This window comes from Bos indicus x Bos taurus, chromosome 1 (assembly GCF_003369695.1).
Source record: "Bos indicus x Bos taurus breed Angus x Brahman F1 hybrid chromosome 1, Bos_hybrid_MaternalHap_v2.0, whole genome shotgun sequence".
In the NCBI taxonomy this organism is placed as follows: domain Eukaryota; kingdom Metazoa; phylum Chordata; class Mammalia; order Artiodactyla; family Bovidae; genus Bos; species Bos indicus x Bos taurus.
Genome location: NC_040076.1, coordinates 95,781,232 through 95,796,598, shown reverse-complemented (window position 1 = coordinate 95,796,598; position 15,367 = coordinate 95,781,232). Strand labels below are relative to the sequence as shown.

At 44.9% G+C, this 15,367-nt stretch overlaps 1 protein-coding gene across 10 annotated transcripts in view; it reads right to left on the bottom strand.

Moving 5' to 3' along the window:
• TNIK (TRAF2 and NCK interacting kinase) overlaps positions 1 to 15,367 on the bottom strand; it is a 407,656-nt gene that overhangs the window by 94,611 nt on the left and 297,678 nt on the right. For all 10 annotated transcript variants that reach the window (XM_027541165.1, XM_027541136.1, XM_027541146.1 and 7 more), the window contains exons 10-12: positions 14,386 to 14,561; positions 9,398 to 9,464; positions 5,737 to 5,941 (exon numbers count right to left, since the gene is read on the bottom strand). In XM_027541165.1, coding sequence (XP_027396966.1) covers positions 5,737 to 5,941; positions 9,398 to 9,464; positions 14,386 to 14,561 — 448 coding nt within the window. The remainder of the gene's footprint in view (positions 1 to 5,736; positions 5,942 to 9,397; positions 9,465 to 14,385; positions 14,562 to 15,367) is intronic.

The window sequence follows — 15,367 nt, the reverse complement described above, 5'->3', positions numbered from 1 at the left end:
GACAGGCCTCCACACCAGTCTAGGCGCCCACTCCCATGGCCTGCTCCTGTACCACACTATTCTTTTCTACCATAGCAATCTGGCAATGGTCATGAATGGTTAGTTGGATGATTATTTGCCCAATGCCAGTCTCCCTCACAGATCTCATCTGTACAAGGGCAAGCCATTCCCAATGTCCAGCATGGTTGTCTGCACAGTGGAGCTAAGCATTCACTAAATTTGTCAAGTGACTGCCTGTAGGAATAGGCAGTCACTTGAATTTAAAAAGTTTTAATTTAACTGCATGCTTAAACAAAGAAACATTTGAGCCTATAGTCTCTAAAAGCCCCATATTGTGTGCTTAGTCACTCAGTTATGTCCAACTCTTTGCGACCCCATGGACTGTAGCCTGCCAGGCTCTTCTGTCCATAGGGATTCTCCAGGCAAGAATATTGGAGTGGGTTGCCACGCCCTCCTCCAAGGGATCTTCCCAACCCAGGAATCGAACCCAGGTCTCCCACATTGCGAGTGGTTTCTTCACTGTCTGAGCCACCAGGTAAGCCCTAAAAGCCCCAGGCACTCATAATAAAAAGTTAGAGGCCTATAGGGAATTTTAGACTCCAGGCTCTCATTTCGTATGTCAATGCCCAACTATTACTGGACAATGAGATATTTGTTGTATTTAAATTTTTTTTCTGGTGATGGAACCAAAGTGATATTAATATCTTCCAGCTAGTTTTTATAACTGGTTGATGTCACTATGGCCTTGAGGCACCAAATGAGATCTAGGTGGCTTAAAGATTAAAACTTACCACCATGGAGCAGGTTGGTGCTCCTGGGGTCAGTGTCATTCATTTCTGTGACTGAAAGATACTCTCCCCAGAATGAGGGTATAGAGGGCTCTCAGCAAGTTGAAAAATATATATAGTAATTACGAATATCATTTCAAAACTCTTGAGAAGAATCAAGCATCACAAATCATCTTCCCAAGGTTAGTCTGAAAAGATGACCAGAGTAGGCACCCCAATACCTCAAGGTCCTGATTCCTGGACTCTGACTCTATGGAAAGTTGTTCATTGTCTAAGCCAAGAGTCAGAAATTTTTATTGAACTGAGTAAAGATAGAGGAAGCCCTCTATGTGCTTTTTCTCATTATTGATGGGCTCATTCAGCTTAGCTAGGTTTAATCAGATTCCTGGAACTTAGTTATAAATTGCACTTTATTATTGGTCAAAGAGGAGTTGTGTGCCTACCATTTAACTGGCCTGAAGCCACGTCCTTTTCATGAAGCTGATAAATGACCACAATTCAGTGTACAGTCAAAGTCCTTCTAAGAATACACAGATCCTGATTTAGAACCTAGCCAGAACCACATGCTTACCTAAAAATAGCAAAGGACAGGCAGGGATTCCTTAGAAACCTCTGGTCAGAGGTGACATTTGAAATCACTGTGGAAGTTGAAGAGCACGACCTACACAGCCTCATGTCACCAAAGGGTTGTCTGTGTGCCCGCTCAGTGGTTCAGTTGTTTTAGACTCTTTGAGACCCCCTGGACTGTAGCCCACCAGGCTCCTCTGGCGATGGAATTTACCAGGCAAAAATACTGAAGTGGGTGGCCATTTCCTACTGGTGGTCAGGGAATCTTCCTGACCCAGGGATCAAAACTGTGTTTCCTGCATTGGCAGGCAGGTTCTTTACCACTGTGCCACCTGGGGAAGCCCAAATGAGGTGTCCAAAGGGCCTTTATTTGGAAAAGGGAATGTATATTGCAGGATGCCAGCACAAGGCCACCTGACTCACAATGAAGTGAAAATCACAAGCCTAACTACGGACTTTGGCTGCTTCTCTGTGACCATGTGGTGTGAGTTCCTACTCAGAACCAGAACCAGCAGTCATCACCGGGGCAGGGCAGCAGGCATGGACGGGATCCAGCAGGACAGGAGGCAGGAGAGAAGTCCTGACGGTAGGGACAGTCATTACTCAGGGGTTCACAACTTACAGCCATCTGAATATTTATTTACCATTTCTTTGTTTCTCTATTGAGGAATAGGGGTAAGAGAAAGGATCAAAAGATAAAGGTGGTATAATTTCTTGATGCCTTGTGGTTACAAGCATTTCTGCTTCTGGTGAGAAGCTGGAGTGCATGAGCGTGGCTGCCCAGAGCAAAGAATTGCCGTGCACGCCTTCTGTGTCTGCAGGGACATAGAGGGTGTGCCCCCCTGGATGCTGTGCTCCACTGAGTCTGAATTTTCTCTTGCATCCATTAGAGGCTCCAGAAAATGCAGCAAAAAACAGACACGAGGAGGCCTTGGCAGGAGCTCTGACTGGGAGACTGAGAGACAGAATCCAGTTCAAAGATGAGCACCTACTGGGCACGGCTTCTTTGACCTTGCTCAGAGATCCTTAAATTCTCAGCGTAAAAGACCACAGAAGCTGGGGCCAGGAGAAGACTATGGAAAAGCACACTGACCCTGGCTTACCAAGGGAGAGGCAGGACAGACACAGTGACAGTGGCTGGGCTCTGGAGTCCAATCCACTGGGTTTGAAACCTGGTTTTGTCTCAAGCTGTGTGACTGTTAGCAAGTTGTCAACCTCTCTGAGACTCAGCTGCTTTATCTTTAAACCGGGGAATTACTGCGAAGATTAAATGAAACAACTCACATGAAGGACTGGACAGAGTCTCTGTCCTATGGTTAAGTGCTTTATAATTGTTAAGAATTGTCATTCTAGCAGCTTGATGAAAAGAAAAAAAAACATACAATGTTAAATATGTCATAATAAGAAAATCTAAAACAAAATAATATGATGCATTCTCTGAAAAGACTTTGCGCCAACTGAGGATCTAGGTTCAAAGGCCAAGAGTTCTTGTGTAAAAATTTTTTAAAAAGAAGAAAATCTATATGTGTGTGTATGTGCATACACATGTACATGTCTGCCTTCTCGACTATGTTAAATGTTTTATGGGATGACAGTGGGGACTTTCTAAGTTGAATGGTAAATGCCTTTGTGCTCAGCTGTGTCTGATTCTTTGCAGCTCTATGGACTTAGACTGTCAGGCTCCTCTATCTTTGGAATTTTCCAGGCAAGAATACTGGAGCGGGTTGCCATTACCTCCAGGGGATCTTCCCAACCCAGGGATCAAACCCATGTCTCTTGTATCTCCTGCATTGGCAAGTAGGTTCTATACCACCTTGGGAAGCCCAAATGCCTTTAGCCTGAGACTAAGTGTGGCAAATCACTAGGTAAGGAACTCATCAGCCAGACAGGGAAAATGCAAATGGTCAAGATTTTGAGTGTGATGCTCCAATGAGGTGCAGGCCTTGGGAAATGCTCTTGGAAGGAATAAAACACAAGCCAGGAAAGAAGCAGGAAAGGCAGGACTAGGGAGGACTGCCTGGCTCAGAAGAAAGGTCTGATTAGAAGTCAGGAGGAATAAGTCTTGGATCCAAACAGTAGAGGCCCTTGGCCCTCGGGAGACTCAAGAGACTGAAGGAAATGGTGCACTGCTGGGCTGGACGCCCCTATAAGAGGCTGCAGCCTGCCTGGGTTGGCGGAAGGAGGTGATATTGAGGGATGCCTGCGAGGACCTGTCTGAGAATTTCAGTGTGTGCCCAAGAGAGTAACCGGAGGTGATAAAGGCACCTTCACTTCTCCACTTTGGACTTCACTTCTGAGAGCTGGCTAATTAACACCCACACCTCCCTTCGCCCTGCCCTAGCTGTCTCCTTTGAAGGCATCCGCCTCTAGCATGATAGCACCTCTGTCTACAGCAGTGTAGTTCTGAGAACAGAGAACAGTAGGTGACCTTCAAACCTCTCATGGGTTGAGTGTGCGTCATGCCGACAACATCCTAGACTTACTTAGATTGGAAAGAGCTTCATTTGCCTGCTGCTGTGTGCAGATGCTTACCAGGTTCAGTTGTGCAGATCACAGTTCAAGGCTCTGATTACATAGCTATACCTACTGCCTCAGGGCCTGCGTGGCTAATGGAAAGCGGGGAGACCTGGGTGTGAATCCTGACTTTGTACTTCCGGCTCTGTGACATGGGACCAATGACTTCTCCTTTGAACCTCAGTTTTTCCTTCATTAAATGGAGATACGTGCTCCTTGCACAAGAGATCAAGATACATATAAAGAGAGGATAGCAGGTGATGAGATCCTGGGTTAAGCAAAGCATTTCCCCCAGTGTTTGGCACAAAGAAGTCATTCAATCATTGTAACTGTTGGGTGTTGCTGGTCTGCATATTAACACTCCAGGGACATAGTGAGGTTGATGGGATTTATTGCAAATGGGAATGGAGGCCCTCACTGATTAAAGCCAGGAAGGCCAGACCTGGATGTACCATTTAAAAAGCAATCTGCTCCCAGAGTCTGCGATTCACCACCCTCTGACTGCGGTGGCCACTTGACGGAGCAAGTGAATTGCAGTAAACTGTTAATGAGGAGCAAGATGGTGTTTGGGAGAATCGTAAAATCACTCCCCCATTACCGTGCACGGTGAACCTTTCATCTGCCATCCAACGTCCCCAACAGCTATGGTTGCTCAGCTTCCTAATTGTCTAGAGACTTTGATTTACCTGGCACAGGAAGGAGGCTTTAATAAACATCTGTAAGACCACACGTGAGAGTCTGGCCCAGGATAAGCCATGCAGAAAAGCCTGGCTGGTGGTACAGGTTCCCTCACAGATGAAGCACACCTGCTGGCGAAGGCAAGTCATGCCTACTAGCTACAGGACAGGCTTCTCTAGAAAGAGAGAGCCATAGGGTGGGCAAGGCTTGCTTTGCATTGAACACCTATATCAAGGTGTGTGTGGAAGGACTTGTGAAATGCCTTCTCCAGCATTCAGAACAGTAACAGAACAGTAGCAGCAGGCAGGCCCTGCTTTTCCATACTTGACATTTCACTTCTCTGCCAGGTCTCTGCCTGGTTCACTGTGTTCTAATTAACGCCTATATTCTACCTCTTGATCACTGACTCATTCACTCATATATTAGCTCCTTCATTCCACAAATATTTAGGAGGCGTCTAGTATGTAATGGGTACTGTTTTAGACACTGATATCTAGATACATGGGGCTTTCCTGGTGGCTCAGATGGTAAGGAATCCACCTGCAATGCAGGAGACCTGGATTTGATCCTTGGGTTGGGAAGATCCACTGGAGAAGGGAATAGCAACCCACTCCAGTATTCTGGCCTGGAGAATCCCATGGACAGAGGAGCCTGGCGGGCTACAGTCCATGAGGTCGCAAAGAATCAGATACAACTGAGTGACTAAGCACATTCACATCTAGATACATAATACTGAGATACATAGTGATAAAAGGGGGAAAAAAAAGAGAGATACAAAAGGGATAAAACATCCTGTCCACAAAGAGCTTACTTTCTAGTGGGAGAGACAGACATATGACACATAAAGTACACAGGTGTGAAGGTGATTAATGATACATAAGAAAAAACTCAACAGGGAAGGGCGACAGGACATGATAGAGGGAGGGGCTGAGATTTTAAGTGAGGGAGTCAAGGAAGTCTCACTAAGAAGGTGATACCTGCGTAGACTGGAAGGGGCTGAACGCTTCACCTGTCTTTCTGATGTGACCACACCAAGGCCACACCACCCCCACTGGTAAAGTGCCGTTGGCCACCTCCTCCTTCGTAGTTCAGGTGTGAGTGCTCCAAGCAGGCTGCAGCCTCAGGAGGGTGACCGAGGGCCATGGTGGACACCCAGGAAGGGACTCCAGGTACCAGGGCACGTCCTCACCTCCTCCAGCCGCCGCCGCTGCTCCTTCTGCTCCTCGATGCGCTTCTGGCGCTCAGCCAGCAGCTGCCGCTTATGCTCCTCGTTCTCCCGCTGCTGCTGCTCCAGCTGCTGCCGACGCAGGGCCTCAGACCGCTCCTTGTTGGCCAGCTGGAGCCTCAGGAAGTCCCGCCGCAGCGTTGACTCCCCGGGCAGGTTGAGAATGGAGCTGCGGGCAGGAGAGAGAGACCGATCAGGGCCCACTCTGGGTGGGGTCATCGCTACCCCGGGGTCCCCGTGGAGAAGGAGGGCCAAGCACGGGCTCTCTGAGCCTCCATCATTTCCACTGCTCACCTTGGCAAAGAAAGAGTCCAGGGAACTAACTCAAGTTCAGCCTCCCCTTCAGTGTGATTACTGCAGGCACAGGCTGTCTCCATCGACATAGAGCTGTCCCATTCCTCAATTCATCACTTCTCTCCAGGATGGTCCACAGAGCTCCTTCCTCACCCTCTATTTCTAAAAGCTTTTTTGAGTACTGTAAGCCCTGAGCCCCAGACTGGTTTATTTTCACTTTTAAGAAAGAACTAACCAAGAACTAGGCCAACAAATAAAAATGAATAATCAGAAGCAGCGAGGAAATCTGCTCTATATAGATGGACACATCCTCAACCACTTCACCTCCTAGAACGCAAGCTACAGACCCCTTGGTTCTGCATAGCAGCCCAGCCAGGAGGGGAATGTTCCTACTTGTTCAAACAGACCTAGTCTTTTTAATATTTCTGGCAGCTTCCTCTTGAGATAAATCCATTAAATAATCACTGAATGTCTACTATGTGGCAGGCACTGTAATAGGCTCTAGTGGATACAGCAGTAACTAAACATATTCTCTCTAGTTATTTTCTTGTGGGGAAGGGAGACAAATAATCAGACAAATTCTACAAACATCATCATTCCAGATGTTAATAGGCTCTACAGAAGACAAAAAAGTGTAAGTTTTAAGAGGGACAGGGGCAGGGAGCTGGGGAGAGGATGAGGGCTCTCTTTTAGATCAGGGAAGACCTCTCCTAGAAGGTGATGGTTGAGCTAAGCCCTAAACGTTGAACACGAAGAGGAAGGGGAAGACTCTTTCGGGCAGAAGGAAAAGCAAGTTTAGAGGCCTGTCATGGCAACAAGGGTGGCCTTTGTGGGGGACTGAACCCCAAGCTGTCTTCCCAGAGCACAGTGAATGAAAGCAAGAGGGGTACAAGAGGAGGGCAGAGACGGGGAGATAGGGTAAAGCAGGAGGCTGTGGACACCACGTGTGGAACATTTATCAGCAGGAAAAGTAACAGGATCAGATTCACTTGGCTGCTCAGTAGATGCTATTCTGCAGGGTGTGTGAGGGCAGGCAAGGCCACCCATTGGGCTGCTACTGCAGTGACTCTAAGGTGGAGACTAATCAGGTGGGAGTGGTGGGGTCAGAGGCTGCAAGAAGCCTTTGGGGACAGAGTTAGTAAAACCTGTTGATGGATCCAATGTGTGGAGTGAGGGATGACTTGCAGTTTTTTTCTTGGCATCTGGGCTGTGGTGGTGAGCAAACTGGGATGGGGAGTGACAGGGGAAGAGCGAGTTTTGTGGTTGACAAGGGGATCATTCTGTCTTTGAGAGCGGGCAGCGTGCTCTGGGAGATACCGTCATGTGTGCGTGCATGCTAAGTCACTTTAGTCGTGTCCCACTCTTTGCAATCCCATGAACTGTAGCCCGCCAGGCTCCTCTGCCCGAGAGATTCTCCAAGCAAGAATACTAGAGTGGGCTGCTGTGCCCTCCTCCAGGGAATCTTCCTGACCCGGGGATCGAACCTGCGTCTCTTATGTCTCCTGCATTGGCAGGCAGGTTCTTTACCACCAGTGCCACCTGGGAAGCCCAAGATACTGCCATAAAGTGACATAAAAAGGCTTGGTTCATAGATAGTGCTTGGACACCTACTAATAAGTCTCCTTTAAAACTACAGCCTTTGTGTAGGACTCTAAACCAACCCAAAATGATGGCCACATGCTCTGTGCAAAGACAGAAGGGCTTAGGGAACCCAGCCTCTTGTGCACATGAGGACGATCTATTAATATTACCTGATGTTGAATCAATGTCAGATGATCTGAGCTGTATTACTGACTCAATCATTAACTCCATGTGTGACCTGGTTGCCAGCGTTGGGTTGTTACCTCATTTCCATAATGAAATAAACACTGTCCCTTTTTACTTCTCAGGATTTCATGAAAAGTAATTAGATGTGCCCATAAAACAGGACTTGAAAGATAATCTTCAATGTCATATATAGACATGTTTAATTATAGAAGTGTTAAGGGACAGCTAGGTCACCCACTAAGTGACTCCTAACATGCGATATAGCAAGTATTAGTTAAGACAAGGGTCTCAGCTCCATGGAGAGTGATCAGAAGGGCTGATGTGTCTGTCTGAGCAAGTTTTGGAAAGACAGTGTACAACTTCTCCGAGAGCAGGGCATTTGGTCCTTTGCTTTGTAAGAATGTTCATTTTCCGTACCACTACTTGGCAGACATCATCTTTATGCAGCTAAACTGGGCGGGGCCAACATGTTAAGTATCCAGATGGAAGGAAAGAATTCTCCTTCAGTCTTTGACCCTGAAGATTCCCATAGCAGGTGAGAAGAGTAAAACTGATGGCCTTGTAAGTTCAGTCCTGTCCTCTTCCAGTAGTTTTAGCAATAATCCAGCTTGGTTAGGTCCAAGTTGGCTCAGAAAAGGGATGCACTAGCTCACTCCAGCAGCAGGGGCTGAGTTGGACCCTTTGCTGGTTTGGAAGATCTGCCTCAGTCATACAGAATCTGTTCCTTGTTGAGTACTGGGCTCCAACCTTGGATGGCTAGAGGGTGGAGACCTCTGTATACCCCAGGGACCCTTCTGCTTTGTCCATTTCCCGAACAGATCTCACTTCACATGAACAGTGCATCTGCCCTGGTGTGCACGGCCATGCTCTTTGATTCACCAAACGGCCATCAGCTGAATTCTCTTACAAAAAGAAAAATCCTGGTGGTGTGAGCACACTGGCATCAATTATTTATAAACACAGACTAGGAAAAAGAATCAAAGTCAAGTGAAATTTAAAACGTAGGGATGATGGTAATAAAGTAGCACTTGATTCTGGGAGCTAACATATGAGAGCAGGAATGGGCGTGGGAGTTCTGTTTAGGGTTCACCTTGAGAATGTAATTTGACTTCCTGGAAGCTGTTTCCTCTTGGATTAGGCTGTGGTGAAAATACCATGGCATGTGACAAGGACAGTGGCCGCCTAAATGTCTCAAAGGTATGAAGTAATAGACTGAATATCTCAAGTCTAAAAAATACCACTTAGGTCTCCAGAAAGCTGCAGTTTGCAGTACTGTTAGACTATTACCCAGATAATTGCCTCCTCCCCATTCTACAATGTTATATATATGAGGAAATAAGGAAATAAATCTTGGAAGACAAGATAAAGAACATGCTGATTTCCATGTCCTCGTACAGCCTGCCTAAGGAAAATTTCCCAAATTAATGAGTACGTGCATGGGTAATAAATTAGATAAGACCACCCTGCTGGATTCTTAAAAATGAACCTATAAATCAAAAGGATGCGAATCTCACACAAGCACAATTCACAGTGTGAAATGAGAGGATGGGTCTTGTTTGCCTACCTGGGCTCTCCGGAGTCATTCTCCTCTTCTTCTTCCTCACTGCCGCTGTACTCATACTCCGTCTCATCTAAAGAGAGACCCACGGAAGGTGAGTGGACAAAAGGCACTGCAGCTCAGTAAAGCCCACCCTTCATTTTCTGTACAAGTAAACCAAGGCCCAAAGGGCTGTCCTATGTTGGCCTGGGGCAGGCTCCAGGGCTCCTGACCTGTGATCCAACAGTACCCACCAGCTGGACTCACGCACATGGAATTAACATGAGACTGCCCCAGCTGACTCTAGGCTCTCTCCTTAATGCCCAGCCTTCACATGCAAGTGAAGACAAGGAGCTGAAACCGAACTTCTCAGTTCCTGTCAACTTCCATTATAGAAGCACCTAACCCAATCCGGGCCACTGTTAACTTACTGACAGTAGTAGTCATTTTTTTTTTAAGTAGGAATTTTATTATAACTTACCTGGACTCACCAATTGCCTTTCGATATCTCAAGAACAGAAAGAAACTTTTGACAGCATGTGTGACTAAAAATATATGGTTAAATGTGTTTTTATTGACCCACTGGGGACATTCATTTAATTCACAAACATGTTAAGTGAGTTAACATGCAATAATGAATAAGACTGAGTCTCTGCTTTGGAGGAGATTAGAATCTGACGGTCAAGATGGACAAATATATAATCAGAGTCACCATGATTATGAAGAAAAATAACTAATTTTTATTGCGTATCACTCATGCTGGTCACTATGCTAGATTACTTATGTTCTCTCATCTACTTCCTATAACAATCCTTTAACCCATTTTGCAAGCAAAGGTACTGAGATTATAAGTGGCTAAGTTATATGACTAATAAATCTGAGATTTGGATTTAGAATTCAACCCAGAATTTTCCCAACTTTATAATTAGCATTCTTTTCACCATATTATATACTAAATAGAAATACATAAAAAGAGCAATGAGGTATCAGAGGAAAAAGCAGCTCTGTCCATGGGTCAAAATGGGGAAGGAACAGCGAGGTCTTTGGGGAGGAAATAAGCTGGACCTTGGAAGGTCAGTAGCCCCTTTACGGGCAGATGGAAGCTGAAAGTGGCTGCAAAAGGAGCATTCTAAGCAACATAACTACCTGAGTTAGGCTGACAGTACTATAGTGCATGAATGATCAGGAAACACTGGTTTCTGAATGTTTGGTGTGAGAAAGCAGATGGAGTGAGAAAGGCCAGCAGGTCTGATGTGACTTGCTGATCTTTAACATGCTGAGGCTTTTCTGTGGGCAATGGGGAGCCTTTTGGAGGAGCTTTTCATTTTAAACAAGGGAGGTGGTCACAGGGCTATCATCCATTGATAGCTGTGGGTTAGTAATTACAACTTTGAAGACATTTGTGTCCCTGAAAATCAACTGAAACTGCAATTTGCTTATGTTACCACCAAGGCAGCAGTCACATGATAAGAACTATGGAATTTGATCACAAACACACTTTGCTTTCCATCCTACTCCATAAGGGATGATGAAAGGAAGTCACAGCATGATGACTTCAAGTGTATTTTTTAAAATCATATAAAAATTAGCTTTACATGTTTAGATATGTATGAAGCTTTCAGGCCACTTTTTAAAAAATATTATTCCACCAAAATGTAAAGACCCTTCATAAAGTGTTTCAAAGTTCCACATTGAAAGTTTAATATTCCAAACTTTCCTGAAACAAAGCAACAGAGAATTCAAACTAAACTGCAGAAATTTTATCTATTAAAGTAAATTAAAGCAAGAAACAGAGGCACACAATTAATCTAATTATTTGTCCTCAATAGGGTGAAAGTTTTGTTTGTCAGATTCCTCATCTGTAATACTTCATCAGAATCCAGCATGGTTGCTTTTGCACTGCTGTCTTAAATTAGCATGTCTCAACATGTCTTAAGGAAAAAATAGTATTAGGTTGTGCATGCATGCTAAGTCACTTCAGTCATGTCCCACTCTGCAACCCTATGAACTATATATAGCCTGCCAGGCTCCTCTGTCCACGGGATTCTCCAGGCAAGAATACTGGAGTGTGTTGCTGCACCCTCCTCCAGGGGATCTTCCCAACCCAGGGATAGAACCTGCATCTCTTGCAGCTCCTGCAATGCAGGAGGATTCTTTACCCCTGAGCCACCAGGGAAGCCCAAGTATCAGGTTAAGAAATCTTAAACAATGCATATTAAAATTTTTGATTCTCCCCAAAACTGGTCTTAAAGCTACTAAGAGAATGAAAAAATACTAGAAGGAGCAAATTAAGTGATTTATTAAATCAAGCAACTGGAAGGAAGTCTCATTTGGGCAATAACCTTTCTTAGGGAGCAGACAGAAAAAGGTATCTCTTAAGCCTAAACAGAATTAAGTTCCTTAACTTACCATGCAATTCTTGAATATGCCTACTACCAAGAATCTTACTCTTCCGCTCCACAGAGAAGGAACACATTAAAAATAGTCTGCTTTCACAGGATGGTGAGTTCTGAGTCCCAGTCCAGAGTTTGTGCTCCCAAAATGAGCAAACAACCCAAGGAACATGCTTTATCCACTCTTAGAGTTCAGAGGCAAAGAGGTCACAAGATCTCAGAAAGTAACCCTAAATACTACTGTAAAGTTATGTCAATAAATAATTTTCTAAATAAGTGTTCGTTGTTCAGTCGCTTAACTGTGTCCAACTCTGCGATCCCACGGACTGCAGCATGCCAGGCTTCCCTGTAACTTTACTATCTCACGGAGTTTGCTCAAACTCATGTCCATTGAGTCACTGATGCTATTCAACCATCCTATTCTCTGCTGCCCCCTTCTCCTTCTGCCCTCAATCTTTCCCGGCATTAGGGTCTTTTCCAATGAATCAGCTCTTCGCATAGCTTATATTTATTGAGTACATCTATGTGCCAGAAGTTGTAGTAAGCATTTTACATGTATTATCTCATTTAATCTTTGCAAAAATGCCAGACAAGAATTATTATTATACCCCCATTCTTATTTTAAAGATGAGAAAACAGGGGTGGAGTTCACATAACTAAGCGGTGGAAGTAGAATTTGAACTCAGAATTTGAGTGTGAAAACAACAATCTAAGTACTTAACCTAATCTACATATGTATAGGAGAATAAATTTTCTTTTTAGAAAAGCTGGCCTTTAATGGGCTACATGTCTGACACACTGCTCTGAACTATTCCCTTTAAAATTCTGACTTCATGGAGTGGCCCAAGACCACTATTAATAAGTAGCAGTTGAAAAATCAGTCCTGGCACTTTTTAACCTCGACTCATCTATTTCTGTCTATGCCTAGTTTGTGCATCTTGCACTGCCCTCCTAGTTCCTCGGGTTCTCATTGGCACGTCATCCCTCTCCACCCACTAACAGCTGGAGATAGGGCTCCTTTTTGGCCTAGCCTCAAAACCTCCTGCTCTGAGTCTAACCTGATCACACGTTCTCCTGAGTCCCGGAGGCTGGCTGCAGAGAAGGAACTGTTTCCTTGAAATGTTCACTGAGGATTTCTCCTCCTCCCTTAGCCTTTGCTGATCTTCCCTCTGCCCAGTCCTGACTCTTACACTGCTCACTGCCCACCGCTAGGACCCTGCTCATACTTTGCCATGTGACAGATATTAGCTAAGGAGACAAAGAAGAGAAATTCAAATACAGTTGTGAACTTTCAAAGATGCGAACGTGCATGCCAGCTCCAGTATGCCGGCTGTTGTACTATACTACTGTACTTTTCAAGGTACTGTACTGTCAGATTAAAAATGTTTTCTTTCTTTCTTGTGTTTGCTTTTTTAATGTACATATTATTTGTGTGGAAAGCTACTATGAACCTATTACAGTACAGTACTACATACCGGATTGTGGTAGTTGGGTACCCAGGCTAACACTGTTGGACTTATAAACAAATCAGACTGAGGAAGAGGCTCTCAGAACAGAACTCGTTTGTAAGTAGGGGACTTACTACAAAAGGAGGGCACCCTCTGTTCTTTGCTGCCCACCACTGGATCATGAAGAGCAGAGGAGAAAGGTGGAGAGGACCGAAGTGGAGACAAGCACATCACCATGGACCCCCACCATCGGCCTCTTGCCTTCCCCTCTACTCCACCCACCCACGCTCAGCGCTCGCTTCATCAGACCGGAACTTCCACGTCACTGCCAGCCCCACCAGCTGCCCCTTCCTGCTACCACCAGGGAGCTCTCACCCATCTGTTCTCTGCATTCTCCCCCTTTCCTTCCCATCCTCAACCTTCCCTACTGCCCTACACAACTAAGTCATAAAAGCCCCCAGACCAGGTGAGTTCACCTTGGTCAGGATGCTAGTTAAGGAATTCTGAGTCTCTATTCAAACAACTTGCAGGCAGTCCCAGGACCCCAAGTTGGACTCATGCCTTTTCCAGTGATGCAGTGAAGACAGGGTGGGACCACAGGTAGAGCCATAAGAAAAAAGAGTTTTTGAATCTATAAAACAAAGGGGAAAATGCAATGTTCTATACAGTAGCCTGGCAACCTCTTTAAAATTCCTGTGACTATAATAAAAGTCCTTCTGACTTCCAAATACCTAAATTAAAAATGAGCCTCAGAGCACAAAAACTTAAATGGTGAAGAGCGCCAGTACTGAAAAAATGTCAGTTAGATGTGTGTGTGTGTGTGTGTGTGTTTAAGGTTGCCTGTCTTCTGCAGATTTTGCCTTTGAAACATGAATATTCATTTGAATTAAGAAAATGACTTGTCATATTAAACCCCTTCATAGAATCACTCAACACGACTTGTTGTTCACTGCCTGGAAAAGGTAATATTTCTTGCAGTTCTATTCTTTCATGAAAGATTCCATTTCAGCAGCCTGCCCCTGGTGATGCCCACAGGCTGTGATCTCTGAGGCAGTCCTCACACTAAAGAACAATGCAGGCTATCTGAAATCCCCTCGGTCCCTCCAAACACATCAAGAGCCCATGACACTTGGGTCTTTTGTTTCCCTCGCTGCAATAAAAATGTGCACCTCACCTTTCTCTCCTCGCTTCTTCTTTGTTCTGTCGATATGGTCCTTGAGCTGAATGCGGACCTGTCGCTCATTAGGCTGGTCTCGTATAAATGGATGCTTCATCAGTTGTTCCGTTGCTGGTCGCTGGCTGTGGTTCTTTACCAAGCAGCTCTCAATAAACGACTGGAATTTTTTTGACCTGACAAACAGAAGAGATGAACCCATGGATAAAAAGACAATCCAAAGCAAAGGAAACTTACATTTTCTGAAATACTAGAACAACAACAAAAATAGGTTCAATCAGCTACATAGGGATCAGCCAGTCACGGAGTACATCTAGCTCTTTATAAAGCACAATGGGGTTCAAAGGAATCCTTGCCACCAACACACAACTCAGGCAGTGTATGGCAGTTACACCATGAAGGTATTTTTGCACAGTTTATATGTCAAATCACACCGAAGACCAACAGGCACCAGTGAAGAGAAAGACCCCGATAAAAAATTCCTGGAAGGTCTGTTGGAATGAGCGAACCAGAGCTGGGCCTTAAAGAGTTAGGAAAAAAATAATTATTGGGAAAGGACAGTTCAAGGAGGTAGGAATCAGTGAAAAACTAAAGCTGAGATTGAGCATACTATATGTCAGGGGACACTGAGGTGAGCTAAGTAAGGCAGGAAATGCAAGCTGGAAAAAGTAACACTAGGGTTGAATAGGTAAAGGGGACAATTTGTAGAAATGAACAAGATTCTTACATAGTAAAATGAAATTTAGGCAGATTTTTTTTAACTGGCAATTTCAGAATCACTTTTGGACTTTGCTTTTCAGTGAGCAAGAATAGGATGTATGTGAATGTCTGCTATCGATCCATGGACTTGGAAACTTAACTTCAAGGGACTAAGTTCACACCCAGAAGCAAATTTATCTGCTTCTAGAGAGGCACCATCTCCTCAGAGATAAACCCTGTGCCAGGGACGCACAGGGGCAGGGGAGAGCTGGTGAGAGATACC